General features: G+C 39.2%; 1 protein-coding gene across 1 annotated transcript; it reads left to right on the top strand.

Annotated features, from left to right (window-relative positions):
- Positions 1-18: 18 nt before the first annotated feature.
- Positions 19-21,473, top strand: LOC139478540 (histone deacetylase 3-like). Its single transcript, XM_071261036.1, has 14 exons — positions 19-147; positions 1,724-1,806; positions 2,489-2,631; positions 3,297-3,378; positions 4,034-4,090; positions 4,546-4,601; positions 9,516-9,649; positions 10,328-10,408; positions 10,951-11,024; positions 11,818-11,882; positions 13,453-13,601; positions 14,489-14,568; positions 14,860-15,020; positions 15,521-21,473. Exons 1-14 carry the CDS (start codon positions 90-92, stop codon positions 15,594-15,596), a joined length of 1,299 nt encoding a protein of 432 aa, XP_071117137.1. The 5' UTR covers positions 19-89; the 3' UTR covers positions 15,597-21,473.
- Positions 21,474-23,463: the final 1,990 nt, after the last annotated feature.

Raw genomic sequence — 23,463 nt, 5'->3', positions numbered from 1 at the left:
CTTCCGGTACAGAAAGGCTGCAGCCTTGGGATTTCCTCATATTCTGAGTTATGTGATCCATAATTTGCGCCAATAAAACCTAATTAACAATGCCTACTCCAACAGTTGCTTACTTCTATGACCAGGATGTTGGCAACTTTCATTATGGTTTGTATGACAAGCACGTAGCGCACTAAACATCGCATACAAACAGGGGAAATACCTATGAAAAAGCCAAAGGAGGACAGCCATTGTTTTCATTTACACAAATAATGAAAGTAACCTTATCAGCCCCGTGTTAATGTTTTGTTTTTGTGATATATGATATGTATGGTGTCATTGTTATATGCTTTGAACTTTTGTTTTTTGTACAAACATGACAAAGTTTGCAATAGGTTACCCGTGTTAAAAGAATGATCAAAAAGGAAAATATGAATTTGTAAAAATTTGACTTTCACTGTCATGGATTGTGTATTTGTGGGAAAGCTCATACTGACTTCTGTCAGTACTGAACTCATCAATTATCATGGAAACATTGCGCCGAATAACCCTTGAAGTGAAGCCCCTCTGAACATGCTGTAGGTACATGTATGTATGGTACATATTAATGTTTCAAGTATACTCGGACCCCATGGTACCGCGGCATTCATCGTATCGCGGCATTTGTGATTTCCGATAGTTCACGCGGGACACGCCTCTTAGCGGCTGTCTTTTAATGCAAATCAGTAACCACGAAGTGCTCACTTCGTAAACAATTTCAATTTCCTCGGAATGTTCCGTCTGCTGTAAGTAAGGAGTTATTAATCAGTTGATACATATTTCTGGCATCTGTTGTAATATTGCCTTACCCCCATCTATCAATGGCCAACTATATAACCCGCAGTTCCCCAAGTAAACTTTCTCTATCGACCTGAACTGGACCATCTGCATATTCATGGCGTCTATTGAGGTAACGGAAGTTACGTAGTCCGCACATTTTTTCCCGCTCTGTGCCCAGAATCTATTGGGAGATCATAAGGGCCATAATGCCAAACTTAGAAATACGTTCTTCACTATTAACCAAAAGATAAATACATACTTTGGGCATACTAGGAGTGCTTTTTATATATTTATTGTTGACTTTTAACATTTTTCCATTTTGTGACAAATTATTGTCATTCAATTTTTTTTAAACAATCTTAAAATATCATTTCTGATATTTTGATGTTGACTTATAAAAATATTTTTCTCTTATTTTTCGGTAAATATGCATTGAATACCTATTGCTGATAACACATTTAGAATTTTACTTGTGCTGTCTTTGCACTTGTCTGGACAAATCACTGATGTCTGGCATGATCATATCAAGTGGTTGGTAGAATTATGTCCTCTTTTTGTCCAATTCGGACCTCCATACACAACTTTTCTCTGTACCGCGATACGATGGAGTTCTCTCCCTTGTCAAACAGCGCGAGGCCCGGCTTTTACTCGGAGCTACTGATGTAAATAATGAACTTTTATCAGTAAAATATGCATTGTTTGATAACATGAATGATATCTGACTCAGAGAACACGAATAAACATAAAGGTTAGTGAGTGCATTTTGTTCCGTTTAGCGTACATGACAAGTACCGCGATACCCCGAGGTTGCAGGCTACCTGTTATTATGTTTCTGCCTGTATCAATGTACCATGTGTGCATAGTATCATCATGGTCGTGAATAAAGCCAGGATCACCAAGCCTGATATTTTGTTATGTTCTCTAGGGCCAGGTCATCCTATGAAACCACACAGAATATCACTGACACACTGCCTTGTGTTACATTATGGACTCTACAAGAAAATGAAGGTAAAGAAAGCAGCAGGGTGCAGATACATTCACCACTGTCACTTGTAGTAAACAGTTCAAATCTGGCCTTCAATATGTTTTTTTAAATTGAAATGATTTACCTATGTCTGGGACCCTTGAATGTGATAATTATCATTGTATTACCATGGTTTCTAGACTGGTCGACTCCCAAATTAGAACATCCTTATCATGTTGATGGTGATTCAGCAGCAACTTAAGGAAGCCATTGAGCAATATCCAAAGGCTGGAAGATGGAAAGAAACATGTGACCTAAAACACATGAAAAATGTCCTTTCTGCAAATACACCTCAAAGATTTGTCAACTACCATTACCAGCACAAGTGTAGAAAGAAGCACCTTAAACTTACGTAATATAACTTCACAATTTAATATAAGCCTGGTTTTGCGATTTGGGCAATTCATGGACTGAGTGTTTGATGCTACCTTTATCATATTTAAGCCAGAATGTCTGCTATGCATGCTTATGGTTGATGTGGAGTATGTTGTAGAAAGCCATTGGTGTGCCTTATGGACTTCATATTAACATGATTAAAACTCCAATTAATTATGACAATATATCCCATCAGTTACGATAAATGATGACACATATCACTGTTGATCATGCCTATGGTCTTTTTCATTGTTATGACATAGTCAGATGTGTATATTTTCTTCGCTACAGGTGTACAGACCGTACAGAGCTACCTTCCATGACATGTGTAGATTTCACTCTGAAGAGTACATTGACTTCCTCCGAAGAGTGACACCAAACAATGTCCAGAGCTTCACAAAGTCGCTTAGTATGTTCAACGTGGGGGAAGACTGGTGAGATTGTGTGCTAGATTTACTACATAGCTTGTTCATTCTGTACATGGTCTTCCAAAAAGACATGTTTTGATGTCAGTATTAACCTCTTGAATGTGTTAAATATGCTGAAGTTCTGGGGATCAATTTTCACGAGGACAGACACAATAAATATGATAAAAGATGCTTTGTTACTTTTTTATGTGTCAAAGATCTAGAATGGCATAAATAGTCTTAAACATGTGAAGTGATGTTTCATACTGTTCTCATAAGTTCCCTTAACAGCGTTAGAAACTAACATTTTTAGACCACTAGTCCTTATAATGATAACATATTGCAAAACCCTTAAAAAGGGCACATTTCTACTAGTCCTTATGATACCTTAACTATTGGGCAGTTTGTCAAGGACTATAGGACTAGTGCCAATTTCTAACCCTGCTTAATACGCTTAAGCAGATAAATTCCTTGGTTTGCAATGAGTGTGTTTCGTTAAAAACACCAAATTTTGACCATATATTATGTATGTCTTATCCAGTATTTAATATTTACTGTTATGAATTGATGGAAATCATTCTGAAAAATGTTGCAATCATATTGGTCCTGTGATGCAGATACTGAGCACATCCTGATTATTTTTAAACATGTTAAGAATCTGTGATGACATGTATGTGAATGTCTCTTTTCAGTCCTGTGTTTGATGGATTGTTTGACTTCTGCGCAATGTACACTGGAGCCTCATTAGAAGGGGCAGTCAAACTCAACAACAATGTAAGTACAAACAGGATAAAATGGGGTATTTGTTAAGTTGTTGTTAGATCACAAGAGTAGATTATGCTAAATGGTTAACCTTATTGCAGCTTAGCATGTTTATGCATGTTAGACAGTGTCAGAAGTTATAAATGAAGTCAAGGAGATCCCTTACGTCATGGGCATACACAGTCTGTACCCAAAATGTTAGATTCTAGTAGCCCAAACCTGGAAAGTTTATGACCATATGAAGAAGCATGTAAAATGAGTTGAGTCAACTGACAATCACCAAGACCTCTGGGAAGCCAATCAAACTGCCCCATCTGCCATGTCATGACCGGTGAAGGTCCAGGGTAGAATAGGTCTTCATCAACCCGAGCTTTCCGTAAAAGGTGACTATGCTTGTCGTAAGAGACGACTAACAGGATCAATTGGCCAGGCTCGCTGACTTGGTTGATGCATGTCATCATATCCTAATTCAGTAGATCGATGCTCATGATGTCAATCGCTGGATTGGTGGTTTCAGACTCGATTATTTACCAACCACCGTTATGTATCTCGAATATTGCTGAGTGTGACATTAAACAACAAACAAACAAATAAATGTTGTTGACATGTATCATGATGAATTGGAAGAACTGGCTGTACCCTGATCGTTTCTCTTCTCCTCCTGCAGCACTGTGATATTGCTGTCAACTGGTCTGGGGGTCTGCATCATGCCAAGAAGTATGAGGTAAACTGACCATATCCCGGATATACCCCCTCACTATAATGCATGATGTTAATTGGAAGAAAGACTCAACTGGGTCATAATTTCCAGTTCAAATAAAAACGTCAATGAAACTATATGGTATACTTAGTAAATGGTTTGGAAACTAGGTGGTATACAAATTTCCGTGATATTCTTCAAGATGTTTACGGGGCATATCTGACAGGTAGTGCAGGATCAGTATCAGTCTATAAGTATCTTACTAAATGAGGGACTTGTATCTATGTGTTAGCGACCTGTAGAGGTCGGATAGTGAAAGCCGGGCAGTACATAGCTGTGAATCCGTTGTGTAGCATGCCCAGATAATCATGCAATATGTTGCACGTTCTATTCCTTGTTTAATAATAATGTTGATAATAAGCAGTGATTGTAGTATCGGATGTATAACATGTGGCTAACAGTTTTATGTCTTTTTCTAGGCATCTGGCTTCTGTTACGTGAATGACATTGTCATTGCAATCCTGGAACTGTTGAAGTAAGTACTATCTGTGCATCTTGTTTTGAATAATACTAACACTGTTAGTGTAACACTTTTGTCATTACGGTTATTGGTTATTAGAAACGGTCGGCAGTGACATTCCACAAGTGACATGTGTTAAATTGTGATGATTATGTGAGCACAGGTGTCATTCTGATGTTACGAGATGAGTGTCAAAATTCATGTATTTCTTGTATCATACATGAGTTCTTAGACAAGTTTTGTAAAATCAGTAAGAACACACAGGGTTCTAATAATTACCTTTATCACATATTATGTCTTGATCTATTTGAGCTCCCCCTGATCATGACTGCCGCCCTCAAAGACCATGTTGCCCAATGATGTCAACAATCTTCAGCTATGACAGCAATTCTTGTGTGACATCATTCCATCCGTCACAATGAGATTTGTAGAACGTCAATAATGCTATCCACTCAATGTAAACAAAACACTGGTTCACATGAAGTGATTTTTGCACGAAAATTCTTATGAACTCTGTTATTTCTAACCCTATAGATAATAATTACAGATAACACCCACGAGTGTTGTATATTGACATGTGTTAATGACAGATACCACCCATGGGTGTTGTATATTGACATGTGTTAATTACAGATACCACCCATGGGTGTTGTATATTGACATGTGTTAATTACAGTTCTTACACACCTGTGGGTGAGAAACCCATTTGAGATAACTGGTATCAAACATATGTGTGAGATCGAGTTCCAGGCCCGTGATTGGCTACTCCATGATAATGACCTGAGGTCGGATATTGACGGACTACTTTCCTGAGTGTAAGTCATTCATAAGTTGCTCGTGCTTCAGTCGAATGTTCACCTACGTGTGTATTGAACCACAGGACCGTGTAATTAATAATAATAAACAAACTTGTCTTGTCTGCGAATTTGTTTGTTATTATTATCAGTTACATTATCTGTTGTTATGTCAACGTTATCGGTTTTTAGAGTGTAAACCCCCTGGATGCCACAGCGACATATATCGAGGATACGTCCCTTCTCTTCAACCCTCACTTCGAAGTCGAATAAAATTCAAAATACATCACGCAAACTAGTACACTTCACAGTTTTGAATTCTCTCTTCTGTTTATCATTTACTGTCATTTTAGGCAAAGCAAAATTACTGAAAGTGACTTCTATTAATTAGGTACATCATAAATCTCGCCAAATCACAATTCACAGTGTTATTTACTGTGTGTTCAGAAATCTAAATATCGGATATTTACTCGAATAATTAGTATGTAGAAAAATAGCATATTAGTGATCATGGGTATCAAATAACTAATGATAATTCTGAAACTTCGGTGTTAAGCCTAATATCGTCTAGAATGTTTTGGAAAATACGCATACACGAACGCCCGAGTGTACGTTCCGCCATATTGGATTGTGTTTACAAATTGCCGGTTATGGGACGCCTATTCGATGAGGTATATTTCAAACTCAGCTGCTATAAATGCATCCCTGAATTCCTCATACATTTTAGAATCAAATGACAAATGGTCTTTGTCACCAATGCAAATTATCTAGATGAAATCATGCGAAATAAATTAGGTGTTGAAACGAACACTGTGCTCGGAAAACTGTACTTGCTGAAATGTAAACAAAAAATTCAGATTTTACACTGTGTAGCATTTTTAAAGGTACTTTTGTCTAATTGTTGCATACATTGGCTCGATCATGCATTTGAGAATATTCATGGGAAGAGTATCGTTGCACTAAGTATGTAATTTCAAAAATATACATTTCAATGAATGAATGATGTGGTAAGTTCAACAGAAACCGATAAAGTTTCCAACCTGTGTGACGCCATGACTGACGCTAAATCATGGACAACGACGACGGTAGTTATCTGCATTTCTGACTAATTCCCTTTGTTACATTGGAAAACATGGTAAACAAATAACAGTACGCAGATTGTCAGAATGTTTCTGATTACTTACGTGACACATTTATGTATATATGATCCCTCAATCAACGAAAATCCTGCGTATTGTTGTCAGTGAACACGCCATTTTGTAAAAGTCGGTCACCGGTAGTGATGTCATACAGAAGTAAACATTGTTGTACATATTTGGTGATTTCTTTGAGGTGTAAACCTTTAACTCGGCATCCAGCGTGTTCTTTGTTTTTGTCTAGTTGCATTATCGACATCGTCTTGATAATCCGCAGATATGGCAGAAACCTTTTTGTGTAGGGTCACATTATTTTTGAGAAGTGAGCAGTACATAGGCTGACGTCAGTTATGACAGTGGTGTTATTTAGTAATGCGCTACTGCGATCATGAGAATAGACAAAATGCATCGGTTCGATGCTAAAAAGGTGCGATTTTAGGGTGTGTAAGAAACAGATTACTGCACTCGTGTCTGGCAGATACCATTGATCTTACAACTCATTGTTACAAAGCGTATCTAACTCGCTTTCGCTCGTTAGATAAGTTTTGAAACAACTCGTTGTAAGATCAGTGGTATCTAACAGACACTCGTGTAGTTATCTCTATATACCACCCATGAGTGTTGTATATTGACATGTTATACTACAGATGCCACCCATGAGTGTTTTATATTGACATGTTATACTACAGATGCCACCCATAAGTGTTGTATATTGACATGTTATACTACACATACCACCCACGAGTGTTGTATATTGACATGTTATACTACATATGCCACCCACGAGTGTTGTATATTGACATGTTATACTACAGATGCCACCCACGAGTGTTGTATATTGACATGTTATACTACATATGCCACCCACGAGTGTTGTATATTGACATGTTATACTACAGATACCACCCACGAGTGTTGTATATTGACATGTTATATTACAGATACCACCCACGAGTGTTGTATATTGACATGTTATACTGCATATGCCACCCACGAGTGTTGTATATTGACATGTTATACTACATATGCCACCCACGAGTGTTGTATATTGACATGTTATACTACAGATACCACCCAAGAGTGTTGTATATTGACATGTTATACTACAGATGCCACCCACGAGTGTTGTATATTGACATGTTATACTACATATGCCACCCACGAGTGTTGTATATTGACATGTTATACTACAGATACCACCCAAGAGTGTTGTATATTGACATGTTATACTACAGATACCACCCACGAGTGTTGTATATTGACATGTTATACTACATATGCCACCCACGAGTGTTGTATATTGACATGTTATACTACAGATACCACCCATAAGTGTTGTATATTGACATGTTATACTACAGATACCACCCATGAGTGTTGTATATTGACATGTTATACTACATATGCCACCCACGAGTGTTGTATATTGACATCTTATACTACAGATACCACCCACGAGTGTTGTATATTGACATGTTATACTACAGATACCACCCACGAATGTTGTATATTGACATGTTATACTACAGATGCCACCCACGAGTGTTGTATATTGACATGTTATACTGCATATGCCACCCACGAGTGTTGTATATTGACATGTTATACTACAGATACCACCCAAGAGTGTTGTATATTGACATGTTATACTACAGATACCACCCACGAGTGTTGTATATTGACATGTTATTCTACATATGCCACCCACGAGTGTTGTATATTGACATGTTATACTACAGATACCACCCACGAGTGTTGTATATTGACATCTTATACTACAGATGTCACCCACGAGTGTTGTATATTGACATGTTATACTACATATGCCACCCATAAGTGTTGTATATTGACATGTTATACTACAGATACCACTCATGAGTGTTGTATATTGACATGTTATACTACATATGCCACCCACGAGTGTTGCATATTGACGTCTTATACTACAGATACCACCCACGAGTTATGTATATTGACATGTTATACTACAGATACCACCCACGACTGTTGTATATTGACATGTTATACTACAGATGCCACCCATGAGTGTTGTATATTGACATGTTATACTACATATGCCACCCACGAGTGTTGTATATTGACATGTTATACTACAGATGCCACCCATAAGTGTTGTATATTGACATTTTATACTACAGATACCACTCACGAGTGTTGTATATTGACATGTTATACTACATATGCCAACCACGAGTGTTGTATATTGACATGTTATACTACAGATAACACCCATGAGTGTTGTATATTGACATGTTATATTACAGATACCACCCACGAGTGTTGTATATTGACATGTTATACTACAGATGCCACCCATGAGTGTTGTATATTGACATGTTATACTACATATGCCACCCACGAGTGTTGTATATTGACATGTTATACTACAGATACCACCCACGAGTGTTGTATATTGACATGTTATACTACAGATGCCACCCACGAGTGTTGTATATTGACATGTTATATTACAGATGCCACCCATGAGTGTTGTTTATTGACATGTTATGCTACATATGCCACCCAAGAGTGTTGTATATTGACATCTTATACTACAGATACCACCCACGAGTGTTGTATATTGACATGTTATACTACAGATACCACCCACGAGTGTTGTATATTGACATGTTATACTACAGATGCCACCCATGAGTGTTGTATATTGACATGTTATATTACAGATGCCACCCATGAGTGTTGTATATTGACATGTTATACTACAGATGTCACCCATGAGTGTTGTATATTGACATGTTATGCTACATATGCCACCCAAGAGTGTTGTATATTGACATCTTATACTACAGATACCACCCACGAGTGTTGTATATTGACATGTTATACTACAGATGCCACCCACGAGTGTTGTATATTGACATGTTATACTACAGATGCCACCCATGAGTGTTGTATATTGACATGTTATACTACAGATGTCACCCACGAGTGCTGTATATTGACATGTTATATTACAGATACCACCCACGAGTGTTGTATATTGACATTGACATCCATCATGGTGATGGAGTCCAAGAAGCATTCTACCTCACAGACAGAGTGATGACAGTTTCCTTCCATAAATATGGCAACTTTTTCTTCCCAGGAACAGGTCAGTACAACACTTCAATATTTAACTGTCCACAGCAATGGAATTCAACTGGTTCCTTCTGGCGTCAAATTAACTGACCAAAGTATCACATCATTTTGTAGGTTAAGGTAAACTTCATAATAGGGATTGGCGTCGAAAACAAGTAAGATTTTTTACTTATCCTGCATTACTCCTTAATGCATTCACTGATTACCTTACGACATCTAGAAGGCGGTGATGTGAAGAAGGTGACCTTAAGTGTCATCAAGGTCACAGGACAGAGGCGAGGGTCAGTTTTTACAGTTTAGACTTCAGAACAACAACAACAACAACTTTACCCGGGAGCATCGCTGTTGCGCTGTCCTTCTAGTTGTCGTAAGGTAAGCAGTGAATGCATTAAGGAGTAATGCAGGATAAGTATACAAATGTAAAAAATATTATGATTTTACTAATGTGTATGAAACATGTGTAGGAAGTGAAGAGCATACTACCATGACTACAGAGGAAATAACTGTTGTTTATGATTTAAAGGAACATGTTTGAATTTTTTATTTGTTTGCAGTGCAAAGCGATCGTATGATTACACTATGGAAAGTAGGACTAGCTTTTCATGCAACATGTACACTGATAGTTACTGATTTCAAACGAGACATATTTTCATCAGTTGTCGTGATCGTCATGATTGTTTGTTGATTTCAGGAGATATGTACGAGCTTGGTGCGGAGAGTGGGAGGCAGTACTCAGTCAATGTTCCTCTCAAAGAAGGAATAGATGATGCTAGTAAGTTCTGCTCTATTTGTTTGCCTATACACGAACAGGTTGAAGGAGTATATATTTCCATGGAGGTATCTGCACTTTAAGCTTCCATTATAATGGACCATATCCACCACATTCACAAATGGATAGGCCGTCATATAGCTGGAATATTGCTGAGTACAGCGTTAAACAACAAACAAACAAAACAAATGGATACTTTATTCATTTGTAATTATAAATTTACACTGGGAAATTGATCAGATTATAAAATAAATGTATGTTGGTCAAACATGTGTTAATTACAGATACCACCCACAAGTGTTGTATATTGTTTTCTGTGATCAAATTATGAAACCACATGTGAAATAATAATGTGTTTTTTTTATCGAATGCAAAATACATGCCAGTCCAACATTATGTAGTTTCGGCGCCAGATTGAAAAACGCATCATGTGAGGTATAAACACAATGAGGTTTCTATTATCAGATGGAGATTACATGCATGTGAGTAAAACATATCAACACTGATTGTTCATTGGTAATGAGTTTTCTTCTTTCCAATTTCAGCCTACATGCAGGTGTTCAAACCTGTCATTGCATCTGTGATGGAGTTTTATCAACCAACGTGTGTTGTCTTACAGGTTAGTTAATGCAAGACTCCATAGTCTGACAGCACTGTTGTGCAGTGAATAGACATAAAGAATAATGGCTCTGTAGGTGCTGATGCAGTATGTGACTGTTTGATACAAATTAGTAGGCTGCACACTTCTGTCCTTCAAATTAGTAGGGATTGGAGATATGTGCCTGTTACTGTCCGAAGCCTGTTATGTTAGTTACTAAGAGGATTGTCAGTTAAATCACTGCAACCACAACAGGTGCCCCATGTCAGGGTACATCACTGGGACAGAATGGCCTACATCTAGCCCTGTAGTTGATGTGAACGCCCCACGTGGTCTAGTGGTAGCGCATCAGCCCGGAGAGCTGAAGGTCTGGGGTTCGATCCTTGGTCGCATCATACCAAAAGACGTTATAAGATGGTACTTGTTGTTACCCTGTCTGGCGCTCGGCAATAAGGGGTTAAAACAAGGACTGGTCGGCTCGGAGTCAGTATACTGTTTCTGAGGGGGGTATTCATGTTAAATTGCGGCATGGTATCTTAATGGGCTAGCATTATAAATCGACATCAGTTCGGTCATTTACATGGAGCTGCACAGCACAAAGGCACCGCTATGGAAATGCAATAATCTTGGATGCGACGTTAAACCCCATTCCACCTCACCTCACCTGTAGTTAATGTGAGAGCCATGCCTAGCTGCAACTTGGTAATGTGTTATCTGCTGTTTTAATATTTTCATACTGTTCTTTCAAGTATCTGTTCAGTTTAGTCTACATGGTTTGCGGTTTTGGTGTATTTATCATTGTGGACTGTTTCAGTGTGGAGCTGACTCCCTTGGTAGTGACAGACTTGGATGCTTCAACCTCAGTATCAAGGGACATGGGTGAGATGCAGCTCATTATTTAAACAGAACTATCTGATTGGTTCCACTGGATGCTTTGAGAATGTGATGATGTGACACTGTGTGTACAACTATATACATGTTTCAGTGTGTCTATGTTTCAGTGAGTGTGTGGCTCTTTGTACCTGTTTCAGTAGGTGTGTGGCACTATGTACCTGTTTCAGTAGGTGTGTGACACTGTATATGTTTCAATCAGTGTGGGACATTATGTACATATTTCAGTGTGTGTGACACTATGAACATGTTTCGGTGAGAGTGTGACACTATGTTGATGTTTCAGTGAGTGTGTGACCCTATGTATATGTTTCAGGGAGTGTGTGGCACTATGTACATGTTTCAGTGTGTATCACAATGTATATGTTTCAGTGTGTCACTATGTATATGTTTCAGTGTGTTACTATGTATATGTTTCAGTGAGAGTGTGACATTATGTATATGTTTCAGTGACTGTGTGACACTATGTATATGTTTCAGTGTGTCACTATGTATATGTTTCAGTGTGTCACTATGTATATGTTTCAGTGAGTGTGTGACACTATATGTTTCAGTGAGTGTGTGACACTGTATATGTTTCAGTGAGTATGTGACACTGTATATGTTTCAGTTTGTGTGTAACACTTCATGTTTCAGTCAGTGTGTGACACTGTATATGTTTCAGTGAGTGTGTGACACTGTATATGTTTCAGTTTGTGTGTAACACTTCATGTTTCAGTGAGTGTGTGACACTGTATATGTTTCAGTGAGTGTGTGACACTTCGTTTCAGTGAGTGTGTGACACTGTAAGTGTTTCAGTGAGTGTGTGACACGGTAGACGTTTCAGTGAGTGTGTGACGCTATATGTTTCAGTGTGTGTGTGACACTGTATATGTTTCAGTGAGTGTGTGACACTGTATATGTTTCAGTGAGTGTGTGACACGGTACACGTTTCAGTGAGTGTGTGACACTATATGTTTCAGTGAGTGTCTGACACTGTATATGTTTCAGTGAGTGTGTGACACTGTATATGTTTCAGTGAGTGTGTGACGCTATATGTTTCAGTGAGTGTGTGACACTGTATATGTTTCATTGAGTGTGTGACACTGTATGTGTTTCAGTGAGTGTGTGACACTGTATATGTTTCAGTGAGTGTGTGACACTGTATATGTTTCAGTGAGTGTGTGACACTGTATGTTTCAGTTTGTGTGTAACACTTCATGTTTCAGTGAGTGTGTGACACTGTATATGTTTCAGTGAGTGTGTGACACTTCGTTTCAGTGAGTGTGTGACACTGTAAGTGTTTCAGTGAGTGTGTGACACGGTAGACGTTTCAGTGAGTGTGTGACGTTATATGTTTCAGTGTGTGTGTGACACTGTTTATGTTTCAGTGAGTGTGTGACACTGTATATGTTTCAGTGAGTGTGTGACACGGTACACGTTTCAGTGAGTGTGTGACACTATATGTTTCAGTGAGTGTGTGACACTGTATATGTTTCAGTGAGTGTGTGACACTATATGTTTCAGTGAGTGTGTGACACTATATGTTTCAGTGAGTGTGTGACACTACATGTTTCAGTGAGTGTGTGAAGGTGGTGAAGGAGTATGGACTGCCCATGATGGTCCTGGGAGGAGGGGGCTACACAAAGAGGAACGTGGCTCGATGCTGGACTCACGAAACAGCTGTCTTACTGGACGACCAGATTTCTAATGAACTGCCTTACAATGGTAAGAAATAAAGCACTATTGTCTTTTACACACCCAATTCGTGGGAATTCCTGTTAAAAATAGGTCCCCAGCAACCTATGCTTTTTGTAAGAGGAGACTGAATGGATCACATGGCCAGACTCGGTGACTTGGTTGATTGTATATCATCAGGAAGGCTTGTGACTCACATCGATCACACAGCTGTCTGGTCGATAGGGGTGACTATTGGTCTAGAAATCACTATAGCAATAACTATTGAAAGAAACTAATGCGATAACTATTGATGTTGCAAGGTAATATTGCGATAAATATCGATAGCTTTCAGTGTATCATTTTAGATGGATTTTAGAGTTGAATTAAACTTTGGAACTGAAGTTTCCATTGAATGTGATAACCATAACAAGAAATAAAAAGTCAAGTTTGAGATATGACTGATTTGTTTTTTCTTTACCCTAATAATTTAAGAAAAAGAAACTTCCACATTACCATGTGTAAATTACTACCTCTCAGGATCAAAGGAAAAACAAATTTGAACAGCATTGCATGTATTTTATTGAAACTGTAAAACTATGGTAAATACAATCAAAGCTATCGATATTCCTAACTGAAATCGATACTATTGATCGGAAACTGATTTAACAATTGATTTATTGACTTTAAATGCTTACCAATAGCAATATGTCGATATTTCGATTGATCGTGACACCCCTACTGGTCGAGATTCGATTATTTACAGACCACTGTCATATAGATGGAATATTGCTGAATGTGGCCAAAAACAAACATTTTTGGCACCATTACATCATCATGTGTCCAAGTGGATGCCTTGAGATGATATTTCCATGTCGGTTTAAACTGAATATAGAATGTATGTCATGTGATAATGACTGTATGATCTTGCCTTACAGAATACCTGGAATACTTTGCTCCAGATTTCTCACTCCATCCAGACATTTCTACAAAACAGGAAAACCTCAACACAAAACAGGTAGTGTAAAGTGTTTCTACAATAGTATCTGTACTATATTTAACAGCATTGTCCAGTGAGACAGTTCCCCACTCTATCAAGAACATAGGCGAGTGTTGTATAATATTTAAGGCATTGAGCAGTGTGGACTTTTCCTTGTCTTTGAACTACAGTCTTCAAATTACTTCATAAAATGTTGATTGTTAATGTTTTACTGTGTTTTTTGGTGTATTTCAAACTTTACACTTCCTATGGTACACCAACTAACTGTGACTTTTGGAGCAGCATTGTGTCATGATGTTTTGTTTTCAGTACCTGGACCACATACGTCAGACAATTCATGAGAACCTGAAGAACCTGATTCACGCCCCCAGTGTCCAGATGCAGGACATCCCCCCCGACCTTCTCAACCTGGAGAACATCGAGGAACAGGACCCCGACATCAGGAACCACCAAGACGACGTCGACAAGAGGTGAGGCAGTGTTACCTGTGATACTTGTAGTGGGGGTAGGAAGGGGGATGACCCCGACATCAGGAACCACCAGGACGACGTCGACAAGAGGTGAGACAGTGTTACCTGTGATACTTGTAGTGGGGGTAGGAAGGGGGATGACCCCGACATCAGGAACCACCAAGACGACGTCGACAAGAGGTGAGGCAGTGTTACCTGTGATACTTGTAGTGGGGGTAGGAAGGGGGATGACCCCAACATCTGGAACCACCAGGACGACGTCGACAAGAGGTGAGGCAGTGTTACCTGTGATACTTGTAGTGTTGGCAAGGGGGATGACCCCAACATCTGGAGGTGATATAATATACTGAGACTACCCTTAGCTTGTGAGGTCCCTGTAGGATGCTCTGTTAAATCTCACATTCCTGGTGTAAACCTGTTCATGTGTTTCATTTTTTCACATGTCTTCCTGAATATGTTTTATCCACACAATCAAACAGGAATGTGTTTCTCTCCTCCAGGGTTGAGCCAGCCAATGAGTTCTATGATGGTGACAAAGACAATGACAAAGAGAACGACGGCTTCCTGGACGTGTGACCCAGGCACATGTGGCACCAATGACATTGCCAGCAGACAGTAGCAGGCTACCGTCCCATCCATTCATGTTCATCTAAGGGAGATCACTCTCATTTCATAGTGACGGCATACCAAATGAAGGGAGAATTTCTCATAAAACCGGCTGCCATTTAAAACATCACTGCCATAACATGGCAGCTTGGTAAGTTCGTGGCCACATCATTGTTTTGGCGTCATTCTTGTAACACAGAGGGCAATCATACACAACGATGGTGAGAATCATTTCTCCCTAAATTCATCTTCATCTTATTATAAAATGGCAAGGCAAGAACCTGTTTACTCAAAAGGGGACTAGACTCAAGCTAATGGCCATGCCAAGCAAGTTGGATTCAAGTTGTTGAAAGACACCTTTTACTAAATTCAAATTTTATCAATCTTGCAGTTACTGATATATAGCTGGAGTATTGCTGAGTGCTGCTTTAACAACAAACAAACAAACTGATTACCCCAATCACCATGTTCACATGCAGATAATTACAACCGAACAAATTACTGTATCTAGACTAAGACCAGTAGAGGGCACTGGACTGTTGAGTGTAGTCCCACTTTGAGCAATTATTGAACATGTATCATGTTTTTTAAGCAAATGTTTGTCGGTACCTGTAAATTCTGACCCAATTGTATGTTGTATGCAGAGTTGTATAGATGTTGTCCTATAATTTCAGGTAAATAATGTCAGTATTCGACACGACACGCTAAGGGCTAAGGAGGCTTATGATTAAACTTAGAAATGCCAGATCACATGAGCCAAAATTTGTAAACACCAAATTATGTGAATTACCATTCTTTCATTTTATGAAGGCATGTGATGGTGTTCATGCTGTTTGATAACCAGTACTTCCAGTCAGAATCTCCCATGTATGCCATCTTTTGGGGGCTCTGGACCTCCCCGCCCTCAACAAGATCCACGATCTAAAATAATCCCATGGAGGTCTTATGTTTTTATCAATGATGCTATAAGACCAAAAACAGTTATGTATGACTACTGAAAATCAGTTAAATATTTCTAGCTATGTTTGTCATTAAGTAATGATAAAACTAAAAGAATTCTGTTAATGTCACCCAAATTAAGAGAACAAAACTTGATCTGACAAATGTTTGTCGGAGAAAGGAATATAGGAAACTGGCTTGTTCCAGTGTATATTTGTTATACTAGATCATGCTATACCATGTGTGTATACTTTTAATATTGCAGGTACAAACTCATCTTTGGCTGTTATTGTCTATGAACTGTTCATGGTAACGCTTACAAGATATTGAAAGGAATATTCATATTGTCACTGGTTAGTTATATTTTAAGCTCCGCATGGAAGAAACATCAAAGATTTATTAAATAACATTTAATAATTAACATCATCATGACTGAATATGAGTTTGAAGAGCGGTCCCTCCCACTGTGACAGATCTCATCTCCCTCACCATCCTCTGCAACATTCTGTGTTCATATTTTAAGACTTTTTCAGTCTAAGGAATTACATTGGCAGCTTAACAGTCATTAGTTGAAACAGGTCATCATCAACATCAGACAGGCTTGTTCAACGTTCATATAGTCATGATAGAATGTGTAAATATTGTGAGAGGAGATGATTCCTTCACACCTGATAATGAAGTTAATTCAAAGGTGCTATAAGTCCCACCAATTATTAGGGCTGGGACGATACACCAATTGTGCGATCCGATACGTATCACGATACCTTGCTCACGATCCAATACGTATCACGATACTTGTATGTGCTCTTAGCTGTGGAACGTAACCCATATTGTTCATAGACAGGATAGTCAGATACCTGGCACACTGATGATTTACAGTTGGCAGTGACAAGTATGGCGCAATGGGTGAAAATATTTACTTTTTCACTACTAATTAGTGTTTGGTGTCAAAGCCATTAAAGTAAACATTTAAGGTATGAATAGATGTTTTTTATTTAGTGTGCAGCTGTAATCGATACTTGTATCGGGAAGTAAAATATCACGATCCACCGATGCATCAGTGTATCGTCCCACCACTGCCAATTATGTCATTAAATCAATTTGATGCTTCTTTTTCAACGGTGTATTGCATCTGACAGCAAGAGCTTTTAATTTTCACTGTACTTTGTCTCACATCAGAGTCACTTTCTTGTGGGTAAATGTGTTCTTTGTCAGAGAGAATAACAGGTATTCAATATATGGTACACCACAGTCTGATTGGCTAACAAGGCTTGCATAGTAACCCAAGTAGCGATTATCACCTATATTCATCTTACCCAAACAAGAGTCGACATCGATTTTCCATCTCAGGATATAGACACGAATAATAAGTGGAATGTACATTGCAATTCTCTGTCTAAGTGCACTGAAGTGGCTTAGGGAATGGGGGCAGGTCAACACGCCCTTCCTGGACCAGGTCCAGGCCCTGAAGATGCTCCCATGTGGGCAGTGCCTGGTCCAGGTCTAGAAGGGTGTGGCACTATGCCCCCATTCTCTCCATTACTGCTTCGGAGAAATTCTTAAATCAGTGGATTCTTTGAGCCTTGACAGAGATATATGTTTCTGTCATTTAATATCCATGCTTTTTTATAACTTAATTTAGGATGAACGGACCCAAATTTCTCAAATTAAGAACTTACGAATGTCTTCTTTTTTCTTTCAACCACATCTGTAAATGAATTGAAAATGACAAAACTTTAAGGTAGGGTAGTCAGCCCTTTTAAGGAAAATGTTAGGGTTCCTATCAAGGTTGGTTGGTTGGTTTGTTGTTTAACGCCGCACTCAGCAATATGCCAGCTATATGACGGCAGTCTGTAAAATAATCGAGCCTGGACCAGACAATCCAGTGATTGACATCATGAGCATTGATCCACGCAATGGGGATTGATGACATGACATAAAAAATGTCAGCGAGCCTGACCACCCGATCCAGTTAGTCGCCTTTTACGACAAGCATAGTCACCTTTTACAGCAAGCATGGGTTGCTGAAGCCCTATTCTACCCCGGAATCTTCACGGGTCCCTATCAAGGCCAGGGACAGCAAGGTACATGTCTCCACTGGATTTATACAATGTGGTGGTATGGGTGGCCGAGTCGCCTAAGGCAACCAATTCAGAAATTGCAGAGATGTGCCCTAAGGCATGACAGAAACCTGTGATCATGGGGTTCAATCCCATGGTCACCCTGGTAATGTATCTTGGTTTGTCGGGCGGCTGGGTAGCCTGGTGATTAAAGCGTTCGTTCGTCACGCCGAAGGCCCTGGGTTTGATTACCCACATGGGTACAATGTGTAAAGCCCATTTCTGGTGTCCCCCACTGGGATATTGCTGGAATATTGCTTAAAGTGGCGTAAAACAATACTCACTCACTCGGTTTGTCAGCTCCATACTCGAGCACATGGGTTTCACGTTTCAAGTGGTACATGTCTAGACCTGCATCAACTATTCCTCCCATGTCAAGCTGACATGCCATGATGTGACTGAGTACTGTTCAGAGTGGCAATAAACCACACTCTCTCACTCATGCCTGGTGTATACAATGTGTATTTATCATCTTGTATCTTATTACATTGTAAAAGGTGCTCACGTGACATGTAAAAATGGGCGGTGGGGTAGCCTAGTGGTTAAAGCATTTGCTCATCAAGCTGAAGGCCTTACAACTTGGGGCATGGGGTAGCCTAGTGGTTAAAGCATTTGCTCATCAAGTCAAAGGCCTTACAACTTGGGGCATGGGGTAGCCTAGTGGTTAAAGCATTTGCTCATCAAGTCAAAGGCCTTACGACTTGGGGCATGGGGTAGCCTAGTGGTTAAAGCATTTGCTCATCAAGTCAAAGGCCTTACAACTTGGGGCGTGGGGTAGCCTAGTGGTTAAAGCATTTGCTCATCAAGTCAAAGGCCTAACAACTTGGGGCGTGGGGTAGCCTAATGGTTAAAGCATTTGCTCATCAAGTCAAAGGCCTTACAACTTGGGGCGTGGGGTAGCCTAGTGGTTAAAGCATTTGCTCATCAAGCTGAAGGCCTGAGTTCGGTCCCCACATGGTAACAATCTGTGAAGCCCATTTCTGGTGTCGCCGTGATATTGCTGAAATATTGCTAAAAGCGGCATAAAACCATACTCACATGTGTTAACGAAAGCCGTCTGGTCAGCACCTTCACCTGACTGCCCCCAAACCTGAATAAAACTGTTGAAGAAGTAATCACCTCCTCAATCACTCCCTGCCAGCATGTATATAAGTTTCATGAACTACAGCTTTTCAGGCATTTAGACGACACCTGACCTCATTCGTATCAATATATTTCCAATACCTATGCAAACAGAACATTGATATATTAAGACAAAAAAATCAGAAATTACCTCATAATCAGATAAATCAAAATTACTATGCTACCCCTTGTTTTATTATGTGAAGGCATGCCAGGCATTCTTCTAGCTTTGTTCATGTTGAGTGACCTTGACCTTCAGGTAAACCAATGCTGCTGCACAAATTTGAATAACATATCAACATTTGTATCAGAAATTAAATCTCTAACCTGAAAATACATTTGGAATCATTGAGTGAATGACCTTGACCGTGACCTTGACATGGTTTAGACAAAGACATCAGGGATTCTTTCTATCTGATAACGAACAATGTTTTTTTGATACTCTAAGGTTTGTGTGGTGTTTGCCAGTCTGTGACTTACGCCACTTGTCCAAAGTCCAATAAAATTCGGTTTAAGGTCAGCTAATAATAGTCCATGTGATAATATTAAAATGTACTTAACGTGATGCTCAGATCCATGCTCGGCAAGTAGTCTCAAAACGCTTTCGCACAGATTGCTGTGCCTTTCCTGATCTTGACCTTCGACTGCAGTAAACTGATATCTCAATTTGAAAGCCAAACTTAGAGATGAAGGGAGTAAAGTTTGGTCAGAATCCTGTCAAGACTTGAGTCGCTGTGGTCACAAACTTTTCCTGCTTATTTCATGTTGTATTAGGTATTCACTGATTTTGACGTTCAGTGTCAGTTTAAACTGAACAGGAGCACATGGCGGTAGAGGGCAAATTTGGGAATTTGTAAAACAGACGGCTTTGAAAAGGCCGATTAATAATATTCCGTTGGTCATCCTGGAATTTCAGTTGGGGGAAAAAAGGATTATGATCATATAATTTACCTGTTACATTACTGCTAACCTTTAACTAGATCAGACTTTAACAAGAATTACTAATTCCTGCATATCATGAGTTTATGAACATTTCCTTCTGTTACATGTATTATAAAGTACATGTTTGAAAGGAAGCCACTTCTCTACTCTTGGGTCTTGTCATGCCTTGATTATGAAGTTATACCTGGATTACAATTTGTGTACATCAGGACAATTCGTATTGGAACTACTCTTAAGTTACTTGTTTTTACAAAATCCAAGTTGTGTATCTTTTTTATGACTCTTGTATTGTTGTTTGGACATATTCCCACAAATCATATTTATGTTCATGTGTATATCGCATTTGTTCCCATTGTTTAGTTACCACATGATTCACAAATCATCATCATCCTCATCATCATCATCATCATCATATTCATCATACTCATGACACCTCACTTCACAACTGTAAACCATGCTCTTTTACCATGATGTTTCTTTTAGCTTTTATTAATTATTCTGATTCATCAATAGAATTATTTCTGCCTTCTATACCACTGTATGTTATTCATAATTAACCAACTATTAGAAAAATATTGCATTTAAAAAAAATATATTTGTTGCTTTAGTCACCATGGTCCTAACTGCTTGTTGATTACAGAGATTCAGCAGTGTATGTAATACTTATGAAAGCTTTTGGGGGATAGGTTTTTGAAATGGAAATGTCATGGTTTACAGCACTCATTCATAACATTAATGTTAATCATGTTGTTTTCAATAAAATGTTGTAATATATTTCAGTTGTTTTTCTCTGAACTTTGTACATGATTGGTTGGTTGGTTTGTTGTTTAACGCCTCACTCAGCAATATTCCAGGTATATGACGGCGGTCTGTAAATTATCGAGTCAGGACGGGACAATCTAGTGATTGATATCATGAGCATCGATCAATGCAATTGGGATCGATGACATGCATCAACTAAGTCAGTGAGCCTGACCACCCGATCCCGTTAGTTGCCTCTCACAAGAAGCATAGTCGCCTTTTACATAATGCAATAGGGGACAAGTTATCTTGATCAGGAACATACAGTGACATGCTCTAGCTTGGAATCCATGCAGGGTTTTAGCAGTGGATGTTTGTTAGATGTTTAATTAGATACTCAGCAACATTCTTGCTATGTAATAGCAGCCTGTAAGTAATCGTCTGGACCAGACAATCCAGTGATGAACCTTGTGAAAAGCAATCCACATCATTTGAGTACGATGACACACTCTCAACCAAGTCACCGAGCCTGACCTGGGTTAGAACAGGTCCACAGCAACCTATGCTTGTCTTAAGAGGCGACTAATGTTGGTGGTCAGGTTCGCTGACTTGGTTGATGCATGTCATTGTATCTCAATTTGGTGGGTTGATGCTCATGATATTAGTCACTGGATTGTTTGGCTCAGGCTCAAATGCAGGCAGCCATCATATGACTGGTATATTGCTGTGTGTGGCGTTAAACAACAAACAAAAAACGGACCACCTCATGATTTTGGGCTGCCTTTTATGACCAGCATAGGTTGCTGTGGACCTTCTCTAACCCAGAACCGCCATGGGGTTAGCAGTTGATAGTTTGATGGAGCAGTGACAACCTGCAAGCGAGGTGGGGACCACCCGGATCTAAGAGTTGGGTTGAAGCAGTGTTTCACTTTTTATGTATATTACTGCGTGACAGCATTATGTAAAAGCAAAGCACACTTTCATGCGGATGTACTGGATATTTTCCACATGGTAAAACAAACCAAAAATGATAAACATCACATACAAGGAGTCAATTCTACCCGGAATCACTACAGAGTCACGTATCCATGGCAACACAAATGGTAATACTTGGAGCATTATTGGAGGCTTTGATCATGTGGAATACAATAACACCCCCCGATAACGTACTCCTACAAATACACATTATACAACAGGCTGCAAGCATCTTGAGGTTTACACATGTCTGGTTTTTGGTTTTGTCCAAAAGTAGAAGATGTGCAGATATAATTAAGTTCGGGAGTTTGGAGTGTGTAAAAGAGCGAGTGAGTGAATAGATGGGGTTCTTTGATGATTTTAACAATAAAGAAAGGACTATCATGGTTCCCAACCCTGTATGAAAGAAACACCTGGAAAGTTTAAGATAGCTGTACTTTGTAGAAGGGAGAATTGGTTTGTTTCACCTTCATTCGGGATAGGTATTAACGTATAATGCTTACACAAACGACACAATTCAAAATATCTTCTTCAAAATCTTATTTATTCACAATACTGTTTCTTAATCCAGAGTGCAAATAAATCCAGCAGACTGGAATGCCAGTACATACACATGAACATACATACTATACAACAGCCCCAACATGGGCACCCAGAGAAACACTCATACCTTTAACATAGAAAAATATCCTGAGATGTATCAAATGCCAGTTTCATAGAAGATGTTCGGTACTTACCAGTGCTATTAACAGTATTCCAGTTATATCGCGGCATGTCAGCTTAATGTGGGAGGAAAGCCCGAAGTGATGCAGGTCTCAGACGTTTACCACTTCGGTGAAACCCACGAGCACGGGTATGGTGCTGACAAACCTAGAAACATAATCGGGGCAAACCGGGATTCGAACCCACAATCATAGATTTCTAGTGTGCCCTAGGGATGCAACTCTGCACAGCAAATCGCAGCGGCTTAGACGACTGCACCACCCGTGCCCCCCGGT

This window comes from Haliotis cracherodii, unplaced genomic scaffold (genome assembly GCF_022045235.1).
Source record: "Haliotis cracherodii isolate W230 unplaced genomic scaffold, xgHalCrac1.p SCAF_4, whole genome shotgun sequence".
Lineage (NCBI taxonomy): Eukaryota > Metazoa > Mollusca > Gastropoda > Lepetellida > Haliotidae > Haliotis > Haliotis cracherodii.
This window is presented reverse-complemented; position numbering and strand designations above follow the sequence as displayed.

Bases quoted from the DNA above. Each gene is read 5' to 3' on its own strand.
- LOC139478540 (XM_071261036.1), top strand. From the start codon at position 90: ATGCCTACTCCAACAGTTGCTTACTTCTATGACCAGGATGTTGGCAAC. The intron at 9,650-10,327 runs GTCAGTACAACA...TGTTGATTTCAG, and splicing joins CTTTTTCTTCCCAGGAACAG to GAGATATGTACGAGCTTGGT. The intron at 15,021-15,520 runs GTGAGGCAGTGT...TCTCTCCTCCAG, and splicing joins CAAGACGACGTCGACAAGAG to GGTTGAGCCAGCCAATGAGT.